Genomic DNA, 22,650 nt, shown 5'->3' on the forward strand with positions numbered 1-22,650 from the left:
TGGCAGGTATAAGATTTTAATTAGTTTTCCTTAAGGCATAATATATCTATAGAAATACTGTTATTCAACTGCTAAATTTCAAGTCACTCAAATATTTTCCTTTGTAACACAAAGATGCCAGAGATATTTTAACAGTTATGAACATAGTCCTGATATTTTTTCTTCATGAACATTTTTGTATGATTTAAAGATACTATTTAGAATATCACCTTTTTAGGGTACTGGTCTTTACATGTGAAATATATTTTCACTGTGATTAAAGAAATGCATGAAGATTTATGGGAAATTAAAAAAATATCAAAGTCTTGAAGTTTGAAGATTTATTTTAACATCTGCTATGAATGATCCGACATATCTTGAGGGTTTTTTTTCCATTCAAATATGTTGTTATATCTTTCAAAAAATCTTTTCACTTGTGTGGAAGGCAACCTTTTGAAGGGGGAGAAAGAATATTTAATGTGGTGTTTTGCTCTGATGGTTCAAGTGCTTTTTAATGTTGATTAAACAATAAGCACAGTGGGATCTTATTATCCACATCTCTTAGTCAGTTGTGTGATTACAAATATATGATCTGTTGTGGAATATCACTGATGAAAGTGACTATTTCTTTTTAATACTCTCAAGTATGCCCTCAATGCCTTGTGTAGACTCTTCTCATGAAAATTTGATATAGATGGGAAGTTAGGCATATGGGTTGGTAATTATTGTTATTCTCCAGGTCATGTATTATTATTATTATCATTCTAATAAAGTCTGAGACTTTTTTTACACTATTTATTAGTAATTTCCCCTTCTGAACTGATCTCTCAAACCATTAAAAATTGGGTTTGTTCCAGCAAGATTTTCCTCTGTGTATAATTGATCTAGTCTAGATGTTTTTACCATCTTCTTTTCAGTGCTAGTTAAATCTTTCTTGAAGTTTATCCAGAACTGTGATATTAATAATCTTAAACATGATGATTTCAGTGTACTCAATGAAAAGCCATATCATAAAATCTTTGCAGATCTTTTTATGTTTCATTTGTTCTCCTTTTAGATTGATTCTCAAATGTCCTCAGGATGTCTTTGCTTAGGTTTCTTGCCAAGTTTTCTTTAAACTTTTTTTTTCCTTCACTGTAGCTCTGTTCTGTTGCTGTTATGAGGTGAAACTGCTGATAATCACTTAAACACTAGGGATACCAAAAAAAAAAAGCACCCAAAATAGGCTTTGTCCTCAAAGAACTTTTTTTCTGCCACACTTTTTGGTGAGATTTTATAAATAGGTATGTATTCAAAAGACATAGTGATGGGGGAGCTGGTCTCAAAGCCAGAGGGACCTGGGATTCAACTCCCTCTTCTGACATATAATAACCATACGGCCCTAGACAAATCACTTAGGCCTTTGGTGTCCTAGGCAACTCTTTAGACTATAAGTTGCAGGGAAGATGCTGACTAGTATTGGGAAAGGTTGTTTCTTCACTTAGGTGCACTTAGATGACTGAAATCACAGGCCTAGTTTTTAATCTCCATATGTTTTAAACTGGTCTTATTTTTGTTTGCCATGTTTTTCTGTTTGACAAGTAAGTTAAGCATCTGATGACCAAGTGGGTCTTTAAGCTTTTCTGGCCTCCTAATTATGGTATTGATTTGTATTGGTCAAACTCATGTATTCAATTATTTTATTCTATGACAATGCCTTGTATCTCTTCTCTACTTTTAGCATCAATAACATATTTAACTAGGTCAGATTAGAGTTGTTTTTTTTTAAGACCCTTATCTTCCATATTGGAATCAATACTGTATATTGGCAGACGAGTAGTAAGGGGTAGGCAATGGGGGTTAAGTGACTTGCCTAGGGTCACACAGCTAGGAAGTGTCTGAGGCCAGATTTGAACCTAGGACCTCCCATCTCTGGGCCCGCTGTCTATCCACTGAGCCACCCAGCTGCCCCCTAAATGAAATTGTATTCTTTATAGTTTTTCTTAATTTTTATTCTTTTAACATTATATTAATTTTTATCTTTGTTCTAACAAAGTAGTCTGACTGTACAAATATGATTGATTCAGGAATAATTCCCCCATCACTAGAAAGTGGTTTTCTGTCTCTTAAAATGTAATTAATTACAGTTTTGTGGGAATATTCAATATATATCATGTTCAATGACTTCTTTGTTTCTCAAAGAAAATGTTTATTATGGATAGGTATAAGCCCTTGGTATAGTCTACAAGTTTTTGTCTTCTCCAATTCCTTACTACTGAACCATATTCTTTAACATAATTTTTAACATTTTTTTTGCCAAATGTGATAGGACCAGCATTTTCTTCCCCACGGTAGCTTTTCCTCTACATATTAGTTTTTAATTTTTTGTTTTTGTTCCTTCATTTTCTGCTAGGAAAATTGCCCAGTACTTGGCTATCATTTTTGTTTTTGTTGTTAAGGGTTTTATTTCCTCTGCATTTTTATTTTTATTTCTAGTTTTTTTAATTTTGTGTTCTTGTCCTTGTTCTTGCCCACTTAAAGACTTGGGATTTGTTGCTCATTTTGTTTTTTGTTTTGTGTTGCATTTCCTTTCCTTGGTACTCCTTATGATTAGAGAACTGTTGAGTGAAAGCCCTATAAGTATTTAAGTGAAGGAAGCCCTATAAGCATTTAAATGATTGAAGATCCTCTAGAACAGCGGTTCTCAACCTCTCAATTTGTAGCAATGAGAATACAGGTATTTACATTCCGAATCATAACTGTAGCAAAATTACAGTTTTGAAGCAGCCACCAAAATAATTTTTTGGTTTGGGGTTACTGCAACATGAGGAACTGTATTGTGGGGTCACGGCATTAGAAAGGTTGAGAACCACTGCTCTAGAAGATACTCAGATCCTTGCTTCCAAGAGGCAGAACGTAATAGGACCAGCATTTTCTTCCCTTTCATAGTTCCTGTTTTCTTTGCATAGCTTCCTTCCCACTACAATTTTGTGACCAACATAAGGGGTCTTTGATCCTGTTGGTTGGCATTCTACCAATATCCTTCTACAGACCTCAGTGTTCTGTCATTTGAAACCTCTATAGAAATTGGGGTTCCCCATGGTCTTCATTTGGAATCCTCTGGGATTATTGTAACTTGCCTGTCAATATCTGGAGCCCTTTATATATTTGGTGTCCCCTTCTTTCCAGGCCACCTTCATATGGCCTCAAGTCCCCTTGAGTTTCTACAGCTAGAATTTGGACCTCAGTATAATCTCAGCCTTGACCCCAGGCAGTTTCATCCTCAAAATCCCTCATATCTGAATGAGGCATCTGAGTTTAGGGCTTTCAAGCAGGGTGAGAGCATTAGGGGATAACTTGGAGAGGAGCCGAAGGACCATAGTTGCCCATTTTCCAGGATTTCTGGGCATAATTTCACTAGTAGCCCATAGATTGCTGATCAGCTACTTTCTTATCCATTGTTTCAAAAGCCCTTTTCTGGGAAAGGGTTTCATCATCTCCCCACTTGGCAGAGTGGCAAATATGGGGTCTTTTCCTACTACTCTCAGGGTACTTGTTTAAACCCACAGCTATATTTTCCCTGATGGCCACTAGCATCCTAATTTCCTACTCAAATTTTATCAGTTAATCTGCTCAGACCTCTTTTGGATAGAGGAAGACTTATAACTAAAGCTTTCTTTCATTCTGGTGGTTGTTAAAACTATTTCAGCCCTATACAATTCTTTGTGACCCCATTTGGGGTTTTCTTGGAAAACTGGAGTAGTTTGCCATTTCCTTCTCCAACTCATTTTACAGATGAGGAAACTGAGGCACACAGGGTTAAGTGACCTGATTAGAGGATGTGGCTGGGCTTGGAGGAACTGGACAAATTCAGTTTATTAAATTAATTTCCTTTAGGAGCTTCACTTCCTCCTTTATAGATCTCTAGGGAGAGCTGTCTGAAATGAGAATTCATATTTATGGGTAGGAGTGACTCCTTATTTCAACAGCCTAGTGTCAAAGAATATCCTCATCTGGAACCTGTAATTCACTTAAGTGACTCTGTAGAAGTTAGTTTCCAGAAAGCTCCCAAATCTGAAAGTTGGCAACAAAAAGAATCCCTTCATTGGTTCCATTAGAACATGCCCTCAGGAACCATCCTTCTTTTGACTCATGGGGTAGTTGTTTGAACTTCTCTCTATCCTAAAAGGTTCCTTTGTAGTGAAAACTGATCCAACCTTTGTTCCTCTAGTGAAAGAAATCCCATTCTGAGGTGTAGTAATACCATAAACCTAGGGCTATTCTCATATAGGTTTTCAAGTCCCTTTCTTACTATGACTATCATCTTCTATCTTATGACTGATTTCAGCCAGATCCAATGCGACCTCTTCTTCTGAGATCATCCACTTGTTTCTTTCTAGGTCTGTGGGTTTTCAGCTGGGAATTATGTTTCTAGTCCCTTCAGGAGACCAGAGAGCTCTGCCTTCAGTAGCTGGATAACTTTTGCCCAGTCCTATTATGCTGGCAGTTGGGCTTTTGTAGAATGGATTATAATAACCAGGCATCGCTAGACTTTACCTTCCCTTTCAGCACCTTGCTCTGGATTGAAGGGAATCTATTCCCCATCTCGTTGAAAGGATTCTACACATATATCTAGAAAGGCTTTAGCAACTTAAGATGTCTCATCATTGGATCATCCCATCCACCCTCTAGATTTGCAGTGCTGGCTTAACCAAGATATGGGTCATGAGGTCAATTGATCCTTCTGGCCAAATATTGGTTCAGGTTCAGTGTTGGGCTGAAATGAGGCACTACTGAGTCACTGATCATTTAACAAAGGAGGTTTAATTTGCCCCAATTGTAGGGATATTCAGCAAGGACACAGTGGCACTTGTCTTTAGCTTTTGCAGATGACACCTCCCTTTCACAAAGACTATGGGATATGATCATCTTGTATTGCCCAATACCAAGTCTTGAAAGGCCATAGTTCATGTGGCTTGCACTTTTTATTGGCTCTAGTCCAGGAAACTGGAGCCTGAGTTAGAGAAACTGGAGCCAATCATGTTTTGGGGATAAGGGGAAAGATGTTATACTGGCGAAGCCACTAGAGAAGTTGGGGTGGAAGGAAATAAGTTATGGGGAGGAAGCTTTAGCAGGGAGGCAAAGGCTGAAGGATATTGTGTGCAGGGAGGAAGCCTTGCAGGGAAGCCAGGCAGAAGAAAGTGCTAGTTCTATCACTGTGATAGTGAACCTATGGCACGGGTGCCAAAAAGGGCACAGAGAGCCCTATCTGGGGGCATGCCTGCTGTTGCCCCCCACAGTTTGTTACTAGAAAGCCAGAGGGTTTCAGGGCAGAGCTGTTCCCCTCCCCCTCTCCACATGTCTGAAGACATTCCTCATTTCCCCTGCCCCTCTGCCTAGCAGCTTCCTCTTCCCCATCTGGGTAAGATGTTGGATGGGTATGTGGGGGTCACATGAGGATGAACTGTAGAAGGCCTTTTAAGTCTATGGGGAAGGTGAGTCCTGTAGTGGGTTTGGAGAGAGGAGCTAGGTTTGAGGGGAGCATAGCTCTCAGCATGGCACATAGCTGGAGGGGAATAGAGCACTGGGGCTGTTCTCCTCTCCCTCTACACATGCACCTCTCATCACCTGCCCCTCTGCCCAGCAGCCCAGTGGGAGTGCTTCTTTCCTCCACTGGGGTAAAGGGGAAGCTGGGGATATGGTGATTAGGGGGCTGCACTCAGTCTCTGATGGGTCAGGGCATGGTACTCTGTCTCTGGGGGGCACAGAACTCAGTTGGGGGCAGGGCCTGGCACTCCATCTCTAAAAGTTGCACCATCACTGTCTTATCACAACATATAACTATGTTTACTCATAAAATGCTTGGCATATTCAGTTTTAGAATGCATTATACACTAAGTGAATTTTAATTTTAATGTGGACACATAAATGTGTTCTCCCTCCCTTCAGTAAACTCTGGTGGCTCCCAATTACTTCCAGGATCAAATTTTAGGTATTCTTTTTGGCTTTTAAAGCTCTTCACAATCTGGCTTCTTTCTACTTTTCCAATTTTCTTACTCCTTACTCCCATCTCAGAGACACTGGGTTTTTGGATGTTTCTTGAATAGGACATTGAATTTCTCAACTAGGTGCCATTTCACTGACTATCCTCCTACCTCTATCAATCCCCTTACCTCTATCTCCTGGTTCTTTTGGTCCTTAAGATTCAGCATAACTCCCACCTTTTGCTGGAAGTCTTTCTCTTCCCCTCTCCTACCTTATTAGTGCTTTTCCCTCTGAGCTTACAGTTTGACCACACTGAATAAATCTTGTATGTACATCATTGTTTTCATTTTACCCCTCCCATTAGATTGAGCTGATTGATGGTAACAACTGTGTTCTGCCATTCTTTGAATTCCCAGTGTTTAGCACATAGTCAGTGCTTTTTGGCCAAGTGGAAGACTGCTAAATTTTAAGATATTTGGCATTGTAGTTTTTGCTAGCATATCAGAAACAAGAACAAATTTTAGAACAGGAAAAAACGAATATAAAATCAAGGAAGTTATTATACTTTCTGTCCCTAACTCATCATGAAACCATGGATTATAGTCTAGTAAAATGAAATAACAGTGCACTTAAATTCTTAAATTTATGTATGCGAATCTTCAATTCAAGAGATATTCTGTAATATGAATGAGTTGACAAAATTCTTCCTGTTTCTTTGTCTTTATTTTCTTTGGTCTTCATAAATGGAAACATACTTATTCTCAAAAAAGTTTGATTTCTTAAAAGTCAATAAGAGATGTTTGTTAAGAATGTAATTTCTCATTTTCATAGTGTTATTGAAGAAATTTGCCTTAGCATATTCAGAGAGTTCTGCATTTTCATTCAGTAGGCATGTCCTGTTAGTACAGTATTCCTTATACTTCTGGGTATCTTAACATTCAACTATTATTCTCATGAAGAATGTCCATGTTTTTTAGTAAAATTTCAGAGTATCACCATTCATATGCCCAGACAGTGCTTTGTTTATTACCCTTGTGCAGATTGCATTACCTATTCACAACTTAACCCTAAAAGGTTTTTTGTTCAATTAATGTTTGCTAGGCAAATGACTGTCTTAATAATTTGGAGACTGCTTGCCAGTATGCTCTGACAATTATTGAAAAATGTTGTTGAAAAAGAAGAATGCTTTGCTTTTGCAAGATTTCATTCAATTATTCTTAATTTTTTAGATGTCTTTTCAATGATGAAGTCATTGAAGGTTTTTATTTGGGTATATAGTAGCTTACTATAAATTGGCTGCTTGAGAATATTATCAAGAAAACTTTAGTGATAATTTGATGTTCTAGAAGCAATAGCAGTAAGAACACTTTCTTTTGAAAATTTAATTTATTTAAAGTAAAAAAAATTGACTCCTTCCTACATTCCTTCCATTGGAAAAAAAAAAGAAAACTCTTGTAACAAACATGGATAGTTAGGCAAAACAAATTCTTGAATTGGTATGTTCAAAAATAAATTTAAATTTTTACCTCTCAAGTTGAAATAAGGAAAATATTTGAACCTGTACTAATGACAGAGGTTTGTCCAGTACTGTACTCTGTCTCAATGATAACAGACTGTAGGCCAGTATAGTAGGTCTCACCTGCAGATGTTGAAGGGTTTAATGCAATCTGACTGCTTCTTGATCTCATAAACAGTAACTTGGTTTATTAACTATTTTCAACACAGGGAAGGGAAGGAGGGCCAGGGAATGGTTTTCCTAATCTATTTCCTCTAATTATCCTCCCTCCAGTCTATGGATTTCTCATGAAATCCTCTTCTTTTTTTTCCTATTTCCTATGCTTTTCCATTTCCTATACTCTGTCTTGAAACCCCAAAACCCTATCTAGCTTCCTGACCAATTTGCCCTCCAAACCTTGATGGTGGTAGAGTTTATAGTTCATCAGGAACTGATAGGGTGAGGTAAATGATGGAGTCACCTTAGTGGGCCTGAGACAAATATGGCTACAGCCTCACTTCCAGACAGACAGGTCAATAGCCTCTTGTTGGCTTCTTCTTGTCTAGGATGAAATCTATTTTGATACCGGAACACACGAACTCCATTGATGGAAACAATTGAAATCAGATTGGACAGGATCTCTCTCTTGAAGACACGATGGTTGGGTGGATGATTCACAGAACAGGGCAAATGGCTTCCCAAAGTAAGTCAGGTCACCAGCACAGGAAGTGATCTCTCCAAACTCTTGAAGAGACAGGAACACTTTCCTCCAACTCCCTCTGTGAATTTCCTTTTATATGTTCCTCACACTCCATGGAATCTCTCCTGCTTAGTTACATATGTGAGCCAGCCCTTCTTCTGCAAAGCCATGCATCAGACTTCTGCAAAAGATACAACCTGTCTTCTTTCCCTCTTAAAAAGTGGATAGAATAGCCTTCTGAAATTATGGTTGGTTATTCTAGTCTTTCAAAGTTGTTTTGTCTTTATAGTGTTGCTGTTATTATATAAAATTTCTTTCTGTTTGTATTGATTTAGAATCTTGAACCCTAGAGACTACATTTCCCGCAATTCTCTTTCCCTTTTCCTGTTTGTATGTCTCCTTTTGTGGATTGAGTTTTTGAGTTTCTGTTTCCAGCCCATGTGGTCTCTCTTGCTTGAACCAGTGTGGAGGAGGGAGTGGTTTTATGCCTTTCTCTGTTTTTTAAAAATTTCTCTGGTTGTTTTTGATTTCTCTCTGCTCTAAGTGGATTTTAATAAATAGTATTAAAATAATACACTCACATTGTTTGGTCTACCTCATTTGCATTCACATTGTTTTATCTACCTTATTTGCACTCACACTGAGGATCATGGTAAGTCAAAGAGGAAATGAATCTTATTTTTTGAAAACTAGTCTCTACCTCTGTAATTATGAAATAAACACATTTTAACATTTTGTTTTCTTCCTATATGTTTCATACAGTATTTGATTCGTTCCCTTCTTTTCTCATTTTTTGCCTTTGAAACATGTCACTAGTATTGAAAAGGATTTTTAAAAACTATTTTTACTTTTTGCAACAGAATAAGCTAAGATATCCATTTACCTAACATATAAAGAGCATACCCAAAAAGGCTTTGGACTATGGCAATCTGCCACTAGTTATTTAAATTTTCTGAGACTTTTGCTTGATGACTATGTCTAATCAAAGGAGAAACGGACCACAAAGGAGCACAGAATTTGACCTACAAATTGCCAAACGAGCACAAAAAGGTAAAAGAAACTAAACCAATCCTGTGGGGGATTGATGAAATTCTGCACAAAAAGCAAAATGACTTGATCATGTGTGAGACCCAAGGTTGTGGCTATTTAACATGTTAAATGCGGGACTTCCTTGTACCACACTCCATATCAAGCATATAACATCGATTGTTCTGGTTCCATTATCCCAAAAAGGCGAAAGAAAGGTTGAATCAGGGAATTCTATTTCCCATTTGTTTCGAGATCTAGTCCCTTTTTCTATGTTCTCTCATGATGTGACAACTTACTGTAGTTTAGACTGCTAAATTGGGTTAGTGACTGATTGTTGTTGTACACTCATGGGATCACTACAAGAACCTGTTGTGAGTTGTGATAGTTTTTCTGTTTTCCTTCTTCCCAGAATTTTTTTCAAGTTTTCTTTTTATATTTTTTATCTGACTCAGAGGTTATTTTTAAAATTCCTTTGACTTCGTATAATTAAAAATCTGTTACCCTAAAAAAGATCTACATTTCCCAGGAGCCCACTGACTTCCTGTCATTACATACTTCCTGTAGATAGGGGATATTAGGCGGGGATGTGGAAGGTCCCACCTCTTTACTTCCTATCCTGAGCTTGGTGGTAGTAAGGTGGGTGTTTGAACTGGCTGATCAGCCATGGATATGTGGTCTTTATTTTGTATCTTCTTTATTCCTTGATTTCTAAAGATCATTAATAAATGTCTTAAAATATAATATTTTTATTATTGAGATTTAATTTTAACTTTTACACTTTTTGGATATTTTTTGATACTTGATTCTTGTGCCTTATGACTTGGCCATGTATCCCTGTGTAATTCCTATGTGTATCCCTGTATCCTCCTCAGGGGGGTAATATATTATTATTTTCCTTAGGGGGGACTATATTATTGTTGTGAACCTTGACTTGAATTTGAGCCTAATTTAGAACAAGAGACTACCTCCCAGGATCTAGAAGGCACCATGAAAAGGCCTGCAGAGCCCACATACTGCACCAGAAGATCCAGATTGAACTTTGAGATATGGCGAATTTGAACTTTGGTGGGGTTGAATGCTTTTGTTTTGAATGTATACTCTCATGCCAAAGGGGACTGCCCCCTAATTGGCTTTTTGTCAATGCACCTGTTTTTTATTTTGTTCCTTTTCTCTTTGTATTTTCCTCTTATTGTATTTTCCCTTTAAAAACTGTATTTGTATATACTTCTAGTTCAAGTTATAAGTTAGTTATGTTTTCATGGTCCTTTGGGGAAACTGGTCTCCCAAAGGATCATGCGGAGATGTATTGATTTAGAATCTTGAACCCTAGAGACTACATTTCCCACAATCCTCTTTCCCTTTTCCTGTTTGTGCATCTCCTTACATGGATTGAGTTTTTCAGTTTCTGTTTCCAGCCCACGTGGGCTCTCTGGCTTGTACCAGCATGGAGGAGGGAGTGTTTTTTTGCCTTTCTCTGGTTTTTTTAAATTTCACTGGTTGTTTTTAATTTCTCTCTGCAATAAGTGGATTTCAATAAATAGTATTAAAATAATACTTGGAGTATTGAATATTAATTTTAATCTTTACACGGTTCTGTTCACTTCATTCTGCATCTATTCATGCAAGTCTTCCCAGGTTACTCTGAAATTATCATTTCTGTCATTAACCAATGATGTTCAATTATATTCATATACCATAATTTGTTTACCTAGTTGATGCCTTCAACTGGAATTGATTTCTAGTTCTTTCCCACTATTTAAAGGACTGCTAAAAATATTATTTATAGAGACATGTCCTTTTCTTCTTTCTTTACTCTCTTTGGCAGTACAGGCCTAATTATGGTATTGCTATGGACAATTTGGTAACTTTTTTGGCTTAGTTCCAAATTGTTTTCCGGAATAGCCAGACCATTTTATAGCTCTTTCTTGTTATTCAGTCATTTTTCAGTTATGTCTGACTCTTTATGACCCTACTTGGGATTTTCTTGGCAAGGATACTGGAGTATTTTGCCAGTTTCCTCTGCCAGCTCATTTTACAAATGAGGAAGCAGGCAGAGGGTTAAGTGACTTGCTGGATTTTCATAGCTAAGAAGCATCTAAGACCAGATTTAAACTCAAGAAGATGAATTTTCCTGATTCTAGGCCTGGCTATCTACTTGTTGTATCACCTTGCTGCCCCAATTCACAGCTCTACCAATAGTGAATTTGTATGAATGTTTTTTCAAAGGTCCTCCAACATTTGTAATACTTTGCTATTCTAATGGATGTAAGGTGGAACCTCAGAGTTGTTTTAAATTATATTTCTCTCATTACTAGTGATTTGCATCATTTTCTCATATGGCTATTGGAATCTTGGTTTTCTTCCTTTGAAAACTATCTAGAATGACCACTTTAATAGTATCATAGAATGGAACTTTGGAAGTCATTGAGTTTGTGTCTATCTAAAATTATCTAACACTATCTAAACTCCTTGCCTCATCCAATCTTTTGCCAAGACCAGTCAATTTTCACCTCTGTAACATCAGAAATATGCCCCCTTCTCCTTTGACTGAGCCAGTACTTTAAAACAGGAACTCATCACCTCATGCTTGGACTATTGTAATAAGCTAACCATAGGACTGCCTTCCTCAGTTCACTCCCCACTCTAATCCATCCTCTATTCACTCACTAAAGTGATTTTCCTAAAACAAAAATCTGACCAAACCCCAATGGCTCCCTATTGCCTCCAGGATCAAACACAAAACAGTTCTGTTTGATATTCAAAGCCCTTCATAAACTAACCCCCATCTATTTTTCCAGACTTCTTATATCTTAAACTTCAAGAACACTGGCCTCCTCTCTATTCCAGGAACAAAATACTCTATCTCTTGACTTTGGAGAGAATACTCTTTCTCCCCTATCTTACCTACTTGACACTTCCCTTGCTTCCTAACTAAAATCCTTTCTTTTCTGGAAGCTTTCTCCAACCCCTCTTAATTCCATGCTTTCCCTTTCCTAATCACTTCTATTTATCCTGTATATAGCTTGCTTTATATATATAGTATGTTTGTTTGCATGTTGTTTTCCCCATTAGATTATAAGCTTCTTGAGGTCAGGGACTATCTTTTGCCTCTTTTTATATTCTTAATTTTTAGCTCTGTTATTAGCTCATGGTAGTGTGAGAAATTAAAATTAAGGTCTAAATATATGAAAATTATAAATAATATGGTGGTTGCTGATTTAAAATATTATAGGTCAAGTCAAAATGACTTTTGACAGTTTTTATTTACAAAATAGGTAGAGAGAATGAAAGTTGAGAAATGCAAACAGAGGATAGAGAAGATATTTAGCCTATCACACTAAACATTGCTTGACTCAGCCTAGCAAGACATGTTAACTCTTGACCAGAATTAATCTCTCTCCAGAAGTCAGGAAAGGAAAGCCAGCTATTCCTTCACTCAAGTTCCCTCCAAGAGGCAGTTTGAGCTAAAGACAATGACCTGTTGAGGATGACTCCTGAAGCTGACCTCTAGCTCCAGAAATTCAGGGCTTTTATAGTAACTTCTTGTCCTTTCCCCTCTTCACAGGGGCCAGTCACAACTTCCAAATTATCTAGCATTGCCTAGGGGGTCAGAGTCTTATGGAATCCACTTCTCATCCTCTGGAGGTATTAACTTTATCAAATGGTTTCACAACTTCCTGACTGATTGAGTTGTTACCCACTTTAGCAAATGTCTTGCAAACACTCTTCTTAGTATCTGGTGAGGTACCAAGTAGGGATACTAAAAGAAAGTCTGATTCACACTTCATAGTCTGGTGAGGTATTAAGTAGGATAATGTTATTAAGGAGGTATTAAGTTAGTGTTACAAGTGTGTTAACTCAAAATAGACAAAGAGAATAAAGAATTGCCTTTCACAATAGGCACTTATTATAAGTTGATTGATTAATTAATTCCATCATTTTACTAATGAAGAAATTGAGCCCCACAAAGGTTAAGTGATTTGCTAAGGGATATGCAACTTCTGATGTGAGATAAAAACCCAAGTCTTCCTGACAAAACAATGTGTTTTATCTACTATGCCATGCCACCTTTAAGATCAAGAATAATGGAAAACAATTTTTAATACTTGTAGTTCTACTTAGGAATTATTTTTTTTGTTTGTAGCATATTACTTTTATATAAGGATATGTTTGTTTATCCTAATGGCATTTGGAAGTGTATGTTTCATTTGACAGTATTTAATTTTTTTCTTTTCAAAATAACTTGTGTTAGAAAATGTTAACATATGCTTTTTTTAAGTTGGTCTCATAATTTTGTTGAGGGGAAAATTTTTAAATGTTTAGTATATATAAAACAAATCATAGTATATGCAAATTTAGTAATGGAATTACCTTTAAGTTTGAGCAATAAGTAATTCCTGTGCCTGATTGTTAAAGCTATGTATAGCTTTAATAATACATTAAATTAATGGGAATTCAGTTATAACTTAAGCCTTTTGATAGAGCTATAACCCCATTGATATGAACCTTCCTTGTATCCACTGGTGCACTTTGTAGCCTAATCATGCTCTCTCATTCTGCATTGATGATTCTGCATTTTGTTATAGATCTTCCATTAAGGAGGTACCTATATGATGGAATTAGTTTGCTAGTTCTTTCATTATTTCATGGATATCAATGTTAGTGCTTAGGCTTACCATTTTCCTTTACACTATTAATTAGTCTACTTCCTTTTAAAATAATACATGGCCTTGATGTCTTTCATACATTTCTCAAGTGCTAGTTATTATTTGTTTTATACTGCTTCCTAAATAACACTTATCATGCCCCTTTTTGTTGCAATTGATTCTTAGATTATGGTGTTCTCTGTTGGGTAGATATTTAGATCACATTAAGAATGAGTGAGTGTCTGGTGTCCCAGAGATGAGCTTTTGTGACATCGAGTAGCTTGGGATTCTTTGAAGATGTAACTAAATTTCCCAAATGTTATACTGCTTTCATCTTTTCCTTCTTTTCAATTCAGTGAGTCTTGCTCATTGAAACATATTTTTAAAAATAAGATAGTGTCCCCTCTGGCTTGCTCCTAACTTTCACCTGAAGGTTGGTGCACCGAAGAAGGTGTCTGTTATATCAGGTTATACTTTATGGGCAGCCGCTTCTACTAGTGTTCTTCATTAGCTTTTACTCCTATGCTTCCCATTAAGTCAGCCAATTGGCACAATTTGTTCTTTACAAAGTCTTTTCCTATCATGGCATGGTAAAAAATAGTAGCTACAAAAGATTGTCTCCCCTCACCTCCAAATACCTTAGTTATACCCCCCCACAAATATACAGTACTCATAGGAAAAGAGAGCGCAGACTCAGAGGGCAATGGTTGAAACACCACATGTAGGAAATTAGGGTATAAAGGTGATAGCTGTGAATCTCTTCAGAGAGTCTTCTTTTGGGTGTTTCTGGGTGAATTGTGGTTAGTTCCTAGTCTGGCTCTCTTCTTTGCTTCAAGTTATTCTCCTTGAAAAGGTTATGTGCGTTCTTTCTGTATCTATCATGGCAGGTGTGCTTTCTGCTGGTTACAATGCTTTTTATAGGTTGAATAATTTCCTTCCCTGATACATAGCTTAGGAAAATACTCTTAATTCATTCTAAAACATCTGTAATATCTATTTGGGAAAGGAAATAGGATTGGGAAAAATGGGATAAATGGGGAATAATGGGAGGTTTGTTTAGGGGTAAGGAGGAGTTAAAGGGAGAGAGGGAATATTGCTTGGTGAGGCAAGGGAGGGAGATGCCCCCTGCTGAGAGGAAACAGCAGGGGTCCTATAAGGATGGTTTGTCTTTGAATGACTGAAACTGAAGTTCAGCTCCCTCTATGACCAGAAAAGCTAGTCCACTCATCTGACTGTGAATTCAAATAACATAAAGTTTAATAATGCAGTTGGAATTGGAGTTTTCCTTACCTTCAGAGTATAGGGCCAGGCCCTAGAGGCTGGCAGAGAGTTTGTCCCACTCCCGTCTACTCTCGTTGTTCTAATTCAGAATCTTAGCAGTACACAGAAAGCAAACAAGAACAATTCTAACCTTTAGAAGCCTGTGTCTTTGGGCTGAACCAAGAAGAGCATGCCACTCCAGACTGGGCTGAACAAGCTCCTCTCTCCTCCGATACCCGGAAGCCAGTCCCCCGCCGGCAGGAAGCCAGTGCTAGTCACAAGACCCCACTGCCACTCCCAGTTGGCCCCTTCCCCCACAAACTGTCAGCCTTGTTTCCTTTCCACACATAGTTGCATGTTCTGAATTTAGACAAATTTGCAATAGGATAGAAAGGGACTTTAGAGCCACTGGTTCAATTTCTTAACCTTGCAAATTAAGGAAATGCAGCCTCCTGGAAGTTGAGATTGTGTTAAAGTCATATTCCTAGTAAATGGACTGAGCTAGGGCTTAACTCTTAGATCCTAAAAGACTAAATATAATTATTTACACTGTATTGTGTTGCTCTAGTTCTGTATTACTCTTGGTCCTTGGGAGAGAGGAATTATAAAAAGCTCATATTGCTGAGAATTACATAAAAGACTCAATTTTCCTAATTTAATTAATTATTTGAAGGATTTAAGGCCAGCAAACAACATCTGAATACTTTATCATAGAAATATTTTATTTACCAGTGTTTTAAAATATAGACTCTAAACTTTAAAAATTTTCAGGAAGAAAAAAAATTACTCAGACAAAACCTGGAAAAAAGTGTTTACAGTTTTCCCCCCCTATAATTCCCCACTATAATGAGGTGATATACAATTACCTGGGGTTAGTAATGGATGTTTTTTCTCAGGACTTAACATTTCCAGTGACTTGACATACAGTAAAAATTAAATATGGGCTCTGCCCAGCAGGAGGAGCACTCTATGTAAAATACACAGTAGCAGCTCACCTTTATGAATTAGAAATCCTGACCAGTTATCATTATTCTTTGAATTAACAGCAGTTTAATATGCACATATGTAGCATCTTTTACTGTGGTATTATATAACTCTTAGACAAAGGAACCAAAACAATCTAATTTTGTTGTGGTAGAAGCTTTTTCCAGAAGTGGCAGCCTTTGATCTCATGTTTTTGGAGGATTTTATGCTTCAGGGTGGGGGATTGGGTATCTTTAGTGGTATATTGAATTAAACTTAGGGAGGCATTTGGTAGGAGAAAGAGGAATTGAGACAAATAATTGATAAAAATGAACACCTTCTGAATTCATTTATAACCTCTTTATCATTCTTCTTACTATCTATTTTCCATCCTTGAAGAACCTCAGGTAGGACTATGACAGATGCCTAGCAACAACTCTTCTCACTCCATCCCCTTTCTGTGAACACTCAGGGCTTATTGCTCCCTTTGTGATTTTTTTCCCTTCGAGGGAAAAAAAAAGTATTCGAGGGTGTCTTTATTATTCATCTAAACCATATTTCAACTATAAAAAAATCAGAGGGGTGCTGTCTAATATTTACCGAATATGTGTAATTTGTCCTGGACAGACCTCCATCACTTTAGAAATACATAGATTAGGTCTGTGTTGCATTGTGAAGCAATGGCCCATGTGCCCAGGCATGCAGGAGAGGACTGCTCCGAGTTCCCTCTTCACTGTGCCTGAGGACATTTTTCATATGCCCTGACCCTCCGTCCAGCTGCTGAATGCAAGCCCTTCCTCCCCCCACTGTCTGGAGTTAACAGGTGGGTGGAGAGGTGACTCACAGGCAGCTTGAAAGTGAAGTTTGGGCACGTGATCTCAAAAATGTTCACCAATGCTGGCCTAGGTTATATCATCATAATTTGGGTTTTTATAATAAGACATCCTTTTTTTAGGTTTGGAATTTTTAGGATACTGTCTAAACTTTTTTTGTTTCTTTGTCTAGAGGCATTGTTATTTAGGGGATTGTTAGGAGAAGGGAAGGCCAGAATTAGGTACATGTAAGTTATTAAGCCTTAAGACTATAATGTTGATGTTTATAACAGCAATTAACAGTGAAAAAGAGACTTAGGGAGATGCAGAGAGACACAAGGCAAAGGAGTAGATATTGTAAGAGGGGAGAACAAGAAAATGAATAGGTTACTAGATTTTCCATTTCAAAATTTAGAGTGGAATTTATTAACCTTTTTAGTGGGAGGTTGCTAGCCCTGTGTCTTCAGTAAAAAGTGGATTTTATATTTTTAGTTTTAAAACAAAATTGGCTGCAGCTCTGGCAAGATGTCGAATTAAACATGATGCTCTTTCAATTTACCACATTCTACCAGAAACTGTTAGAAAACAGGAACAAAGAGCTTCTACTTTGCCACTTTATGCTTGGATAAATACTTGCAAAATCAGGTGAGTAATTCAGATAATATACTTTCCTCACATGCATGTCATTTAACTTCTCCTTGTAACTCTCTAAGACTAAGTTTCAGAGAAAGTGGCAACCTGTGTTGGTAGAGGGAAATTTCCTCTTATGGTAGTTGCCCATACCAATGAAATCACAGATCCAGCCAGTACCAATCCCCCATATACTTTCTTTATGGTAAAACATAAAAAGTAAACTAAGTTTAAATTTGAGATAATCTTCAACCTTTGCTGATGGTGAATATTTGTATAAAATAAATGTAATCTTAATTTGTATTTTAAATCTTATTCCTGGTTAATTTAAGATTTTAATTCTAAATTAAAGTTAATTATATCAATCCTTTTATAACCTAAAGCAGGCTAAACTCTGCAAAATTGTAATAGTTACCTATAAGAATATTTTTTATGTTGTCCAAATTAGGCTTCTTGAGTGATATTGACTATTTTTCATATTAATAAAGTAAAAACGAGGTAATATACATTTTATGTTTAATTTCACCTATTGTAATTGTGATCAGAATAAATAACTGAATGTTTTATCAACAGTCCCGAAGATATTTGTGATGATTTGATGAAAGAAGGATTCATTAGAGTCAAATCCGCATTTGACCTTGACTGTAAATCTTTTTGTATGGACCAACATTGCAGTGATGTCTTAATTTTCCCATCTCATCTTAAAAGCGAACTTCTTAATATAGAACTTTGCACAGAGTATAAACTTTTATTTCAGGTGAGCTAACTTTTGCTTTTAAAGGTTCTCCTTATTAATAAGTTGAATAGTCCTAATTTTTTCCCTTAATATAACCTCCTCACGGGCTTGCATGCCTCAACATTATATCCTATCAAAATAGTAAATGTGAAATGCTGACTTTCTATTCTTCCTTCTTATGGATCATTAGAGAGATTTACAGATTTCTCTCATAATTTCAACATAATTTAACCAAGCACCTCCAAAACTTATTAAAACTTGTGAAGCAGGATAGAAATGACTTTTCCTTCTTTGCCAGTATTGACTTGACTTATTCTTGTGTTACTGGTGTCAACTCTGAAAAGCATAGAACCACTAAAGTAGTCATAAAACCAAATCTTTAATGAGGAAAAGAGACAAGTCCTTAATATTTGGCTACCACACAGAGTCAAAACTTTGGGGCCCTGGGGACAGTCCCTCTGAGAGAATCACCACCAAAGATGATTTTCCCAATAATAATAGAACTTGGGGACTTAAATACCTTTTGGGAATATAGAACAGCAAACATACACTGGTGGGTTACAAGCAGACTTGGGAAAGAGGCTGTAGCTAGAGGCTGGTAGATTAGGGTGTGGCCTAATTTACAATGGATACAAAAAGTATGGTTCCTGCCAGGTGTTGGTTTTTTTTGGGGGAAAGGATTTCTGATACCATGGGGAAACTTCTAAGAGAAAAAGGGTAACTGAGGATTTGAGCATTTCTATCACTCCTATCCAGGACACTTAATGGACATTTGGTGATCCCTTGTTCAGTCTAAGACAAGGTCAGTTTCGGACATTCCCTAAAGGCAAGTTTCCAAGGGACAAAGGCAAACTTGGGGCTCCCAAAAACTCATTTGACACTGGCATCTGGGAATGGGCTAATTTCATCTGGGTTAAGAAGCGTATCTTGGGAAATCTGTATATTAAGTGATCTCTGAATGTCCAAAGATCACAGCTTCCTGGAAAAGACATTGAAGCCTAAATGCCATTTATGCCGCAACTAACAACTGAATTCTGGAGGAAATTAAATTCCAAAACTTAACTTTAACATTTAGATTAACATTTCATCATCAAAAGATTAAGTAAGAATTAAATAAGGCAGAATGAGAGTACTTAGAAAGCTGGTCTTAGAGGCAAGAAGACCAAAGTCAAACTCTGTCTCTGACACAAAGGTTTGGGGCCTGGAAAAGTAATTTAACCTCTGCTTTCTAGGCAACTCTCTAACACTATAAGTTGCAGAGAATATCCTGACTTGCATTGCTTTCTTCATCTGGGAATTGCCTATAATAATGTAATTATAGGTAATGTAATTATAGGCCTTGTCCTTATTGCTATCCTTATCTTTATATTATAGCCAAAAGTAACCCCAACTTATAAATGATTTGTGTTCCAAAAGTTCATTTGCAAGTCAGTGTTTTGAAACTCAGAATATATTTTTCCTATGGAAACAACAATGTTAACCAAGTATTAAGCATCTATTTTTGCCAGGCACTGTGGTAGCCCCTCGTTAAATCCTCAGGCTTGCAAGCAAAAGCCTCCTTAAGGCATCCTTAGGACTTATTATTTCTGAGCCCCAATTCCCTTGCTCTGTGCTCCTTGAACCTGGGCATCCCTGAGCTGTGGCACCAAAGATGACAATAGAGTGTGACTGGGATATGGGCTCCTGTGGTTGATCAGTTCCTATAGCAATGAAGATGACTCTTTTTATAACGATTGGGCATTTTTATAATAAGTCAACTCCTACATATTTTGTCTTATTTTACAATGTGAAAGACAAAACACAACATGCATATTTTAAGTAAATTAAGTTCAGTGTTCTATATTTATCAACTAGATTTGCTACCTATTTAGGCTACTTTGGCTAAAAACAAACTAAAATACTTAAAAAGTTAATAGTATTTCTACTAATGTAGAATTCAAATAAATAATTTGAATAAAAATTTTTGTGACTTCTAATAGCCCTATTTGTTCCTATGTAGGATAAATCTCGAAGTCTTGCTGTCCATTCTGTAAAGACCTTACTGAATATGGATGATGACATCTTACTGGTTAACATGGGTTCCTGGTACACTGTTGCTCATATGTCAACATTGACGAATCAAAGTACCTCAAAAATATATGTATGCGGAGTAAAATCACAAGCTAAGGAATCAGAAATGAAGGAGCTTTTTACAAATATGGGATGTAAAAGTAGGTATCAGATATCAATTTGTTTGGAGTTTAGCACTTTCTTACATTTTGGACATGATTTATTTTAATGTATTTTAATTTTATTTTTCTTCATAAAACAATCTTAGAATCTTTCATCTGTATGTTGGTATATAAGAGTTTCTGTAGTAGAATTTTGTTAATTTTGGTTGAATTGCAGATTAGAATTTTTATGCTTTGACATGAGAAGCAACATGAATAAATGCCTTATATTTATATATAACATTAAAAAATTAAATGCCTGCCTTTTTAAATCTATGTTGATTCTCACCACAAGCTATTAAAGTAGGTTGGTTGGCATTCTTACTACTAAATGAATGAAGAAACAGAAAAACTGAGATTAAGTGATTGGGTCACAAGTAACACAATCAACAGTAGAACCAAAGCTTTTAGATTACAAATAATAAGAAAACTAATTCAATTGTACACTGCATTGAAAGAGGTATAGTTTTCAAAATAAGGGAGGCAATGTTCTTCTACTTCTAGAAATTATATTTTAGGAAAGACATTGAGAAGCTGACACAGATCCAGAAAAGGGTAAATAGGTTGTTGGAGGGACTGTAGAGGGTTAATTGAAAGAACTGGGAATATTTATCCTGGAGAAGAGAAAATTTCAGGAGGATATGATATATGTTTTCAAATATTTGTTATCTGAGAGAAGAAAAATTATAAGACTATTTCTGCTTGGTCCAAGTTGGCAGAAGCAGGAGAAATTGAAGAGAGGCAGGTTTTGTTTTTTTTTTAATGTAAAGAGAAACTTCCTAACAATCAGAGCTATTCAAAGATAGAATAGATAACTCTATTTTTTTTAAACCCTTACCTTCGGTCTTGGAGTCAATCCTGTGTATTGGCTCCAAGGCAGAAGAGTGGTAAGGGCTAGGCAATGGGGGTCAAGTGACCTGCCCAGGGTCACACGAGGTGTCTGAGGCCAGATTTGAACCTAGGACCTCCCATCTCTAGGCCTGGCTCTCAAACCACTGAGCTACCCAGCTGCCCCCAAATAGATAACTTCTGCAGGAGGTAATGAATATAAGACTCTCTAGGGCAGTTACAGTGAACCTTTTAGAACCTTTTAGACACTGAGTGCTTTGCCCTGCCTCTCCCACCCCCTCACTGGGTGCCTTGCCCTGCACCTCCTTACCCTAGACAGGGGAGGGAAAAAGGGAGAGGAATGGCCTGAGCACTCTACTCAGGTAAGGGAATAAGTGCTTCCATTGGGCTGCTGGGCAGAGGGGTAGCTCTGCCCAAATCCCTCTACCTTTCTAGTAACTAACTCTGGTGGCAGTAGCACCTGTGCCCACAGAGAGGTCTTTGCATGCCAGAAGTTCACCTTCACAGTTCTAGGGGGTCTTCAAGTGGAAGTTGTTTGATTAGTCTTTGGGCATCTTGTTACAGATTGGACTAAGTGACCTATTATGTACCTTTCAATGCATAGTTTCTATGAAAAATTAATTACTGCTTGGTTTCTGCTTTTTTTGAAGAGAATTTTATATCTTTATCTCTAAAAAGCAAATGCTTCTAAAAATCCTTACTTATTTCCAAATATAAAAGTATCTTGTTTTTCCCTTCTCTTTCATCCTTATCTATATGGAAACAAGTTAGTTAACAGATCTCTTGTGGTCAAAATAATGTTTATCTTGCCCCAAGAACAAAAACAATAATTAAACCTCAATAAACCAATTAATTTGAGAGCTGGAACAGATTTCAGAGATTACCTAGAATCAAGTATAAGGTAGAATAGTATTAAAATGGAAAACATACTGGATTTAGAGTCAAGAGGACCTGGGTGCAAATTCTTGGTTATTTACTAGCCATGTGATTTAATATCATCACTTCATGTTTCTGGGCCTGATTCTTCAAATGTAAACTGAGGAGGTAAGAGCATTGAAAAAAAAATAACAAGTACCTCCAACATTTGTCATTTTATTTTATTTCTTTTTTTTTTGTCAAGTTTGCCAATCCATGGGTGTGAGGTGGAACTTCAGAATTGCTTTAATTTGCATTTCTCTATTAGTGATTTAGAGCCCTAAAAGAAAAATATAGATACAAATTGCCTTTTCATATCCTTTGTTTACTTTATCAATTGGTTAAATGACTCACTCTTATTCATTTGAATCAATTCTTTATAAATCTGGAAATAAGACCTTTGTTAGAGAAATTTGTTGCAAAGATTTTTTTTAGTCAACTTTTTACCTTTTAAGCTTAGTT

At 36.7% G+C, this 22,650-nt stretch overlaps 1 protein-coding gene across 1 annotated transcript in view; it reads left to right on the forward strand.

Annotated features, from left to right (window-relative positions):
- The window catches only part of NSUN7 (NOP2/Sun RNA methyltransferase family member 7), a 111,504-nt gene that overhangs the window by 21,821 nt on the left and 67,033 nt on the right, over positions 1-22,650 (forward strand). Inside the window, exons 5-7 of the mRNA XM_007496519.3 lie at positions 17,341-17,493; positions 18,052-18,235; positions 20,214-20,424. Of these exons, the coding sequence (XP_007496581.1) occupies positions 17,341-17,493; positions 18,052-18,235; positions 20,214-20,424 (548 nt within the window). The remainder of the gene's footprint in view (positions 1-17,340; positions 17,494-18,051; positions 18,236-20,213; positions 20,425-22,650) is intronic.

The sequence above is a fragment of the Monodelphis domestica genome, chromosome 6, assembly GCF_027887165.1.
Source record: "Monodelphis domestica isolate mMonDom1 chromosome 6, mMonDom1.pri, whole genome shotgun sequence".
Classification (NCBI taxonomy): domain Eukaryota; kingdom Metazoa; phylum Chordata; class Mammalia; order Didelphimorphia; family Didelphidae; genus Monodelphis; species Monodelphis domestica.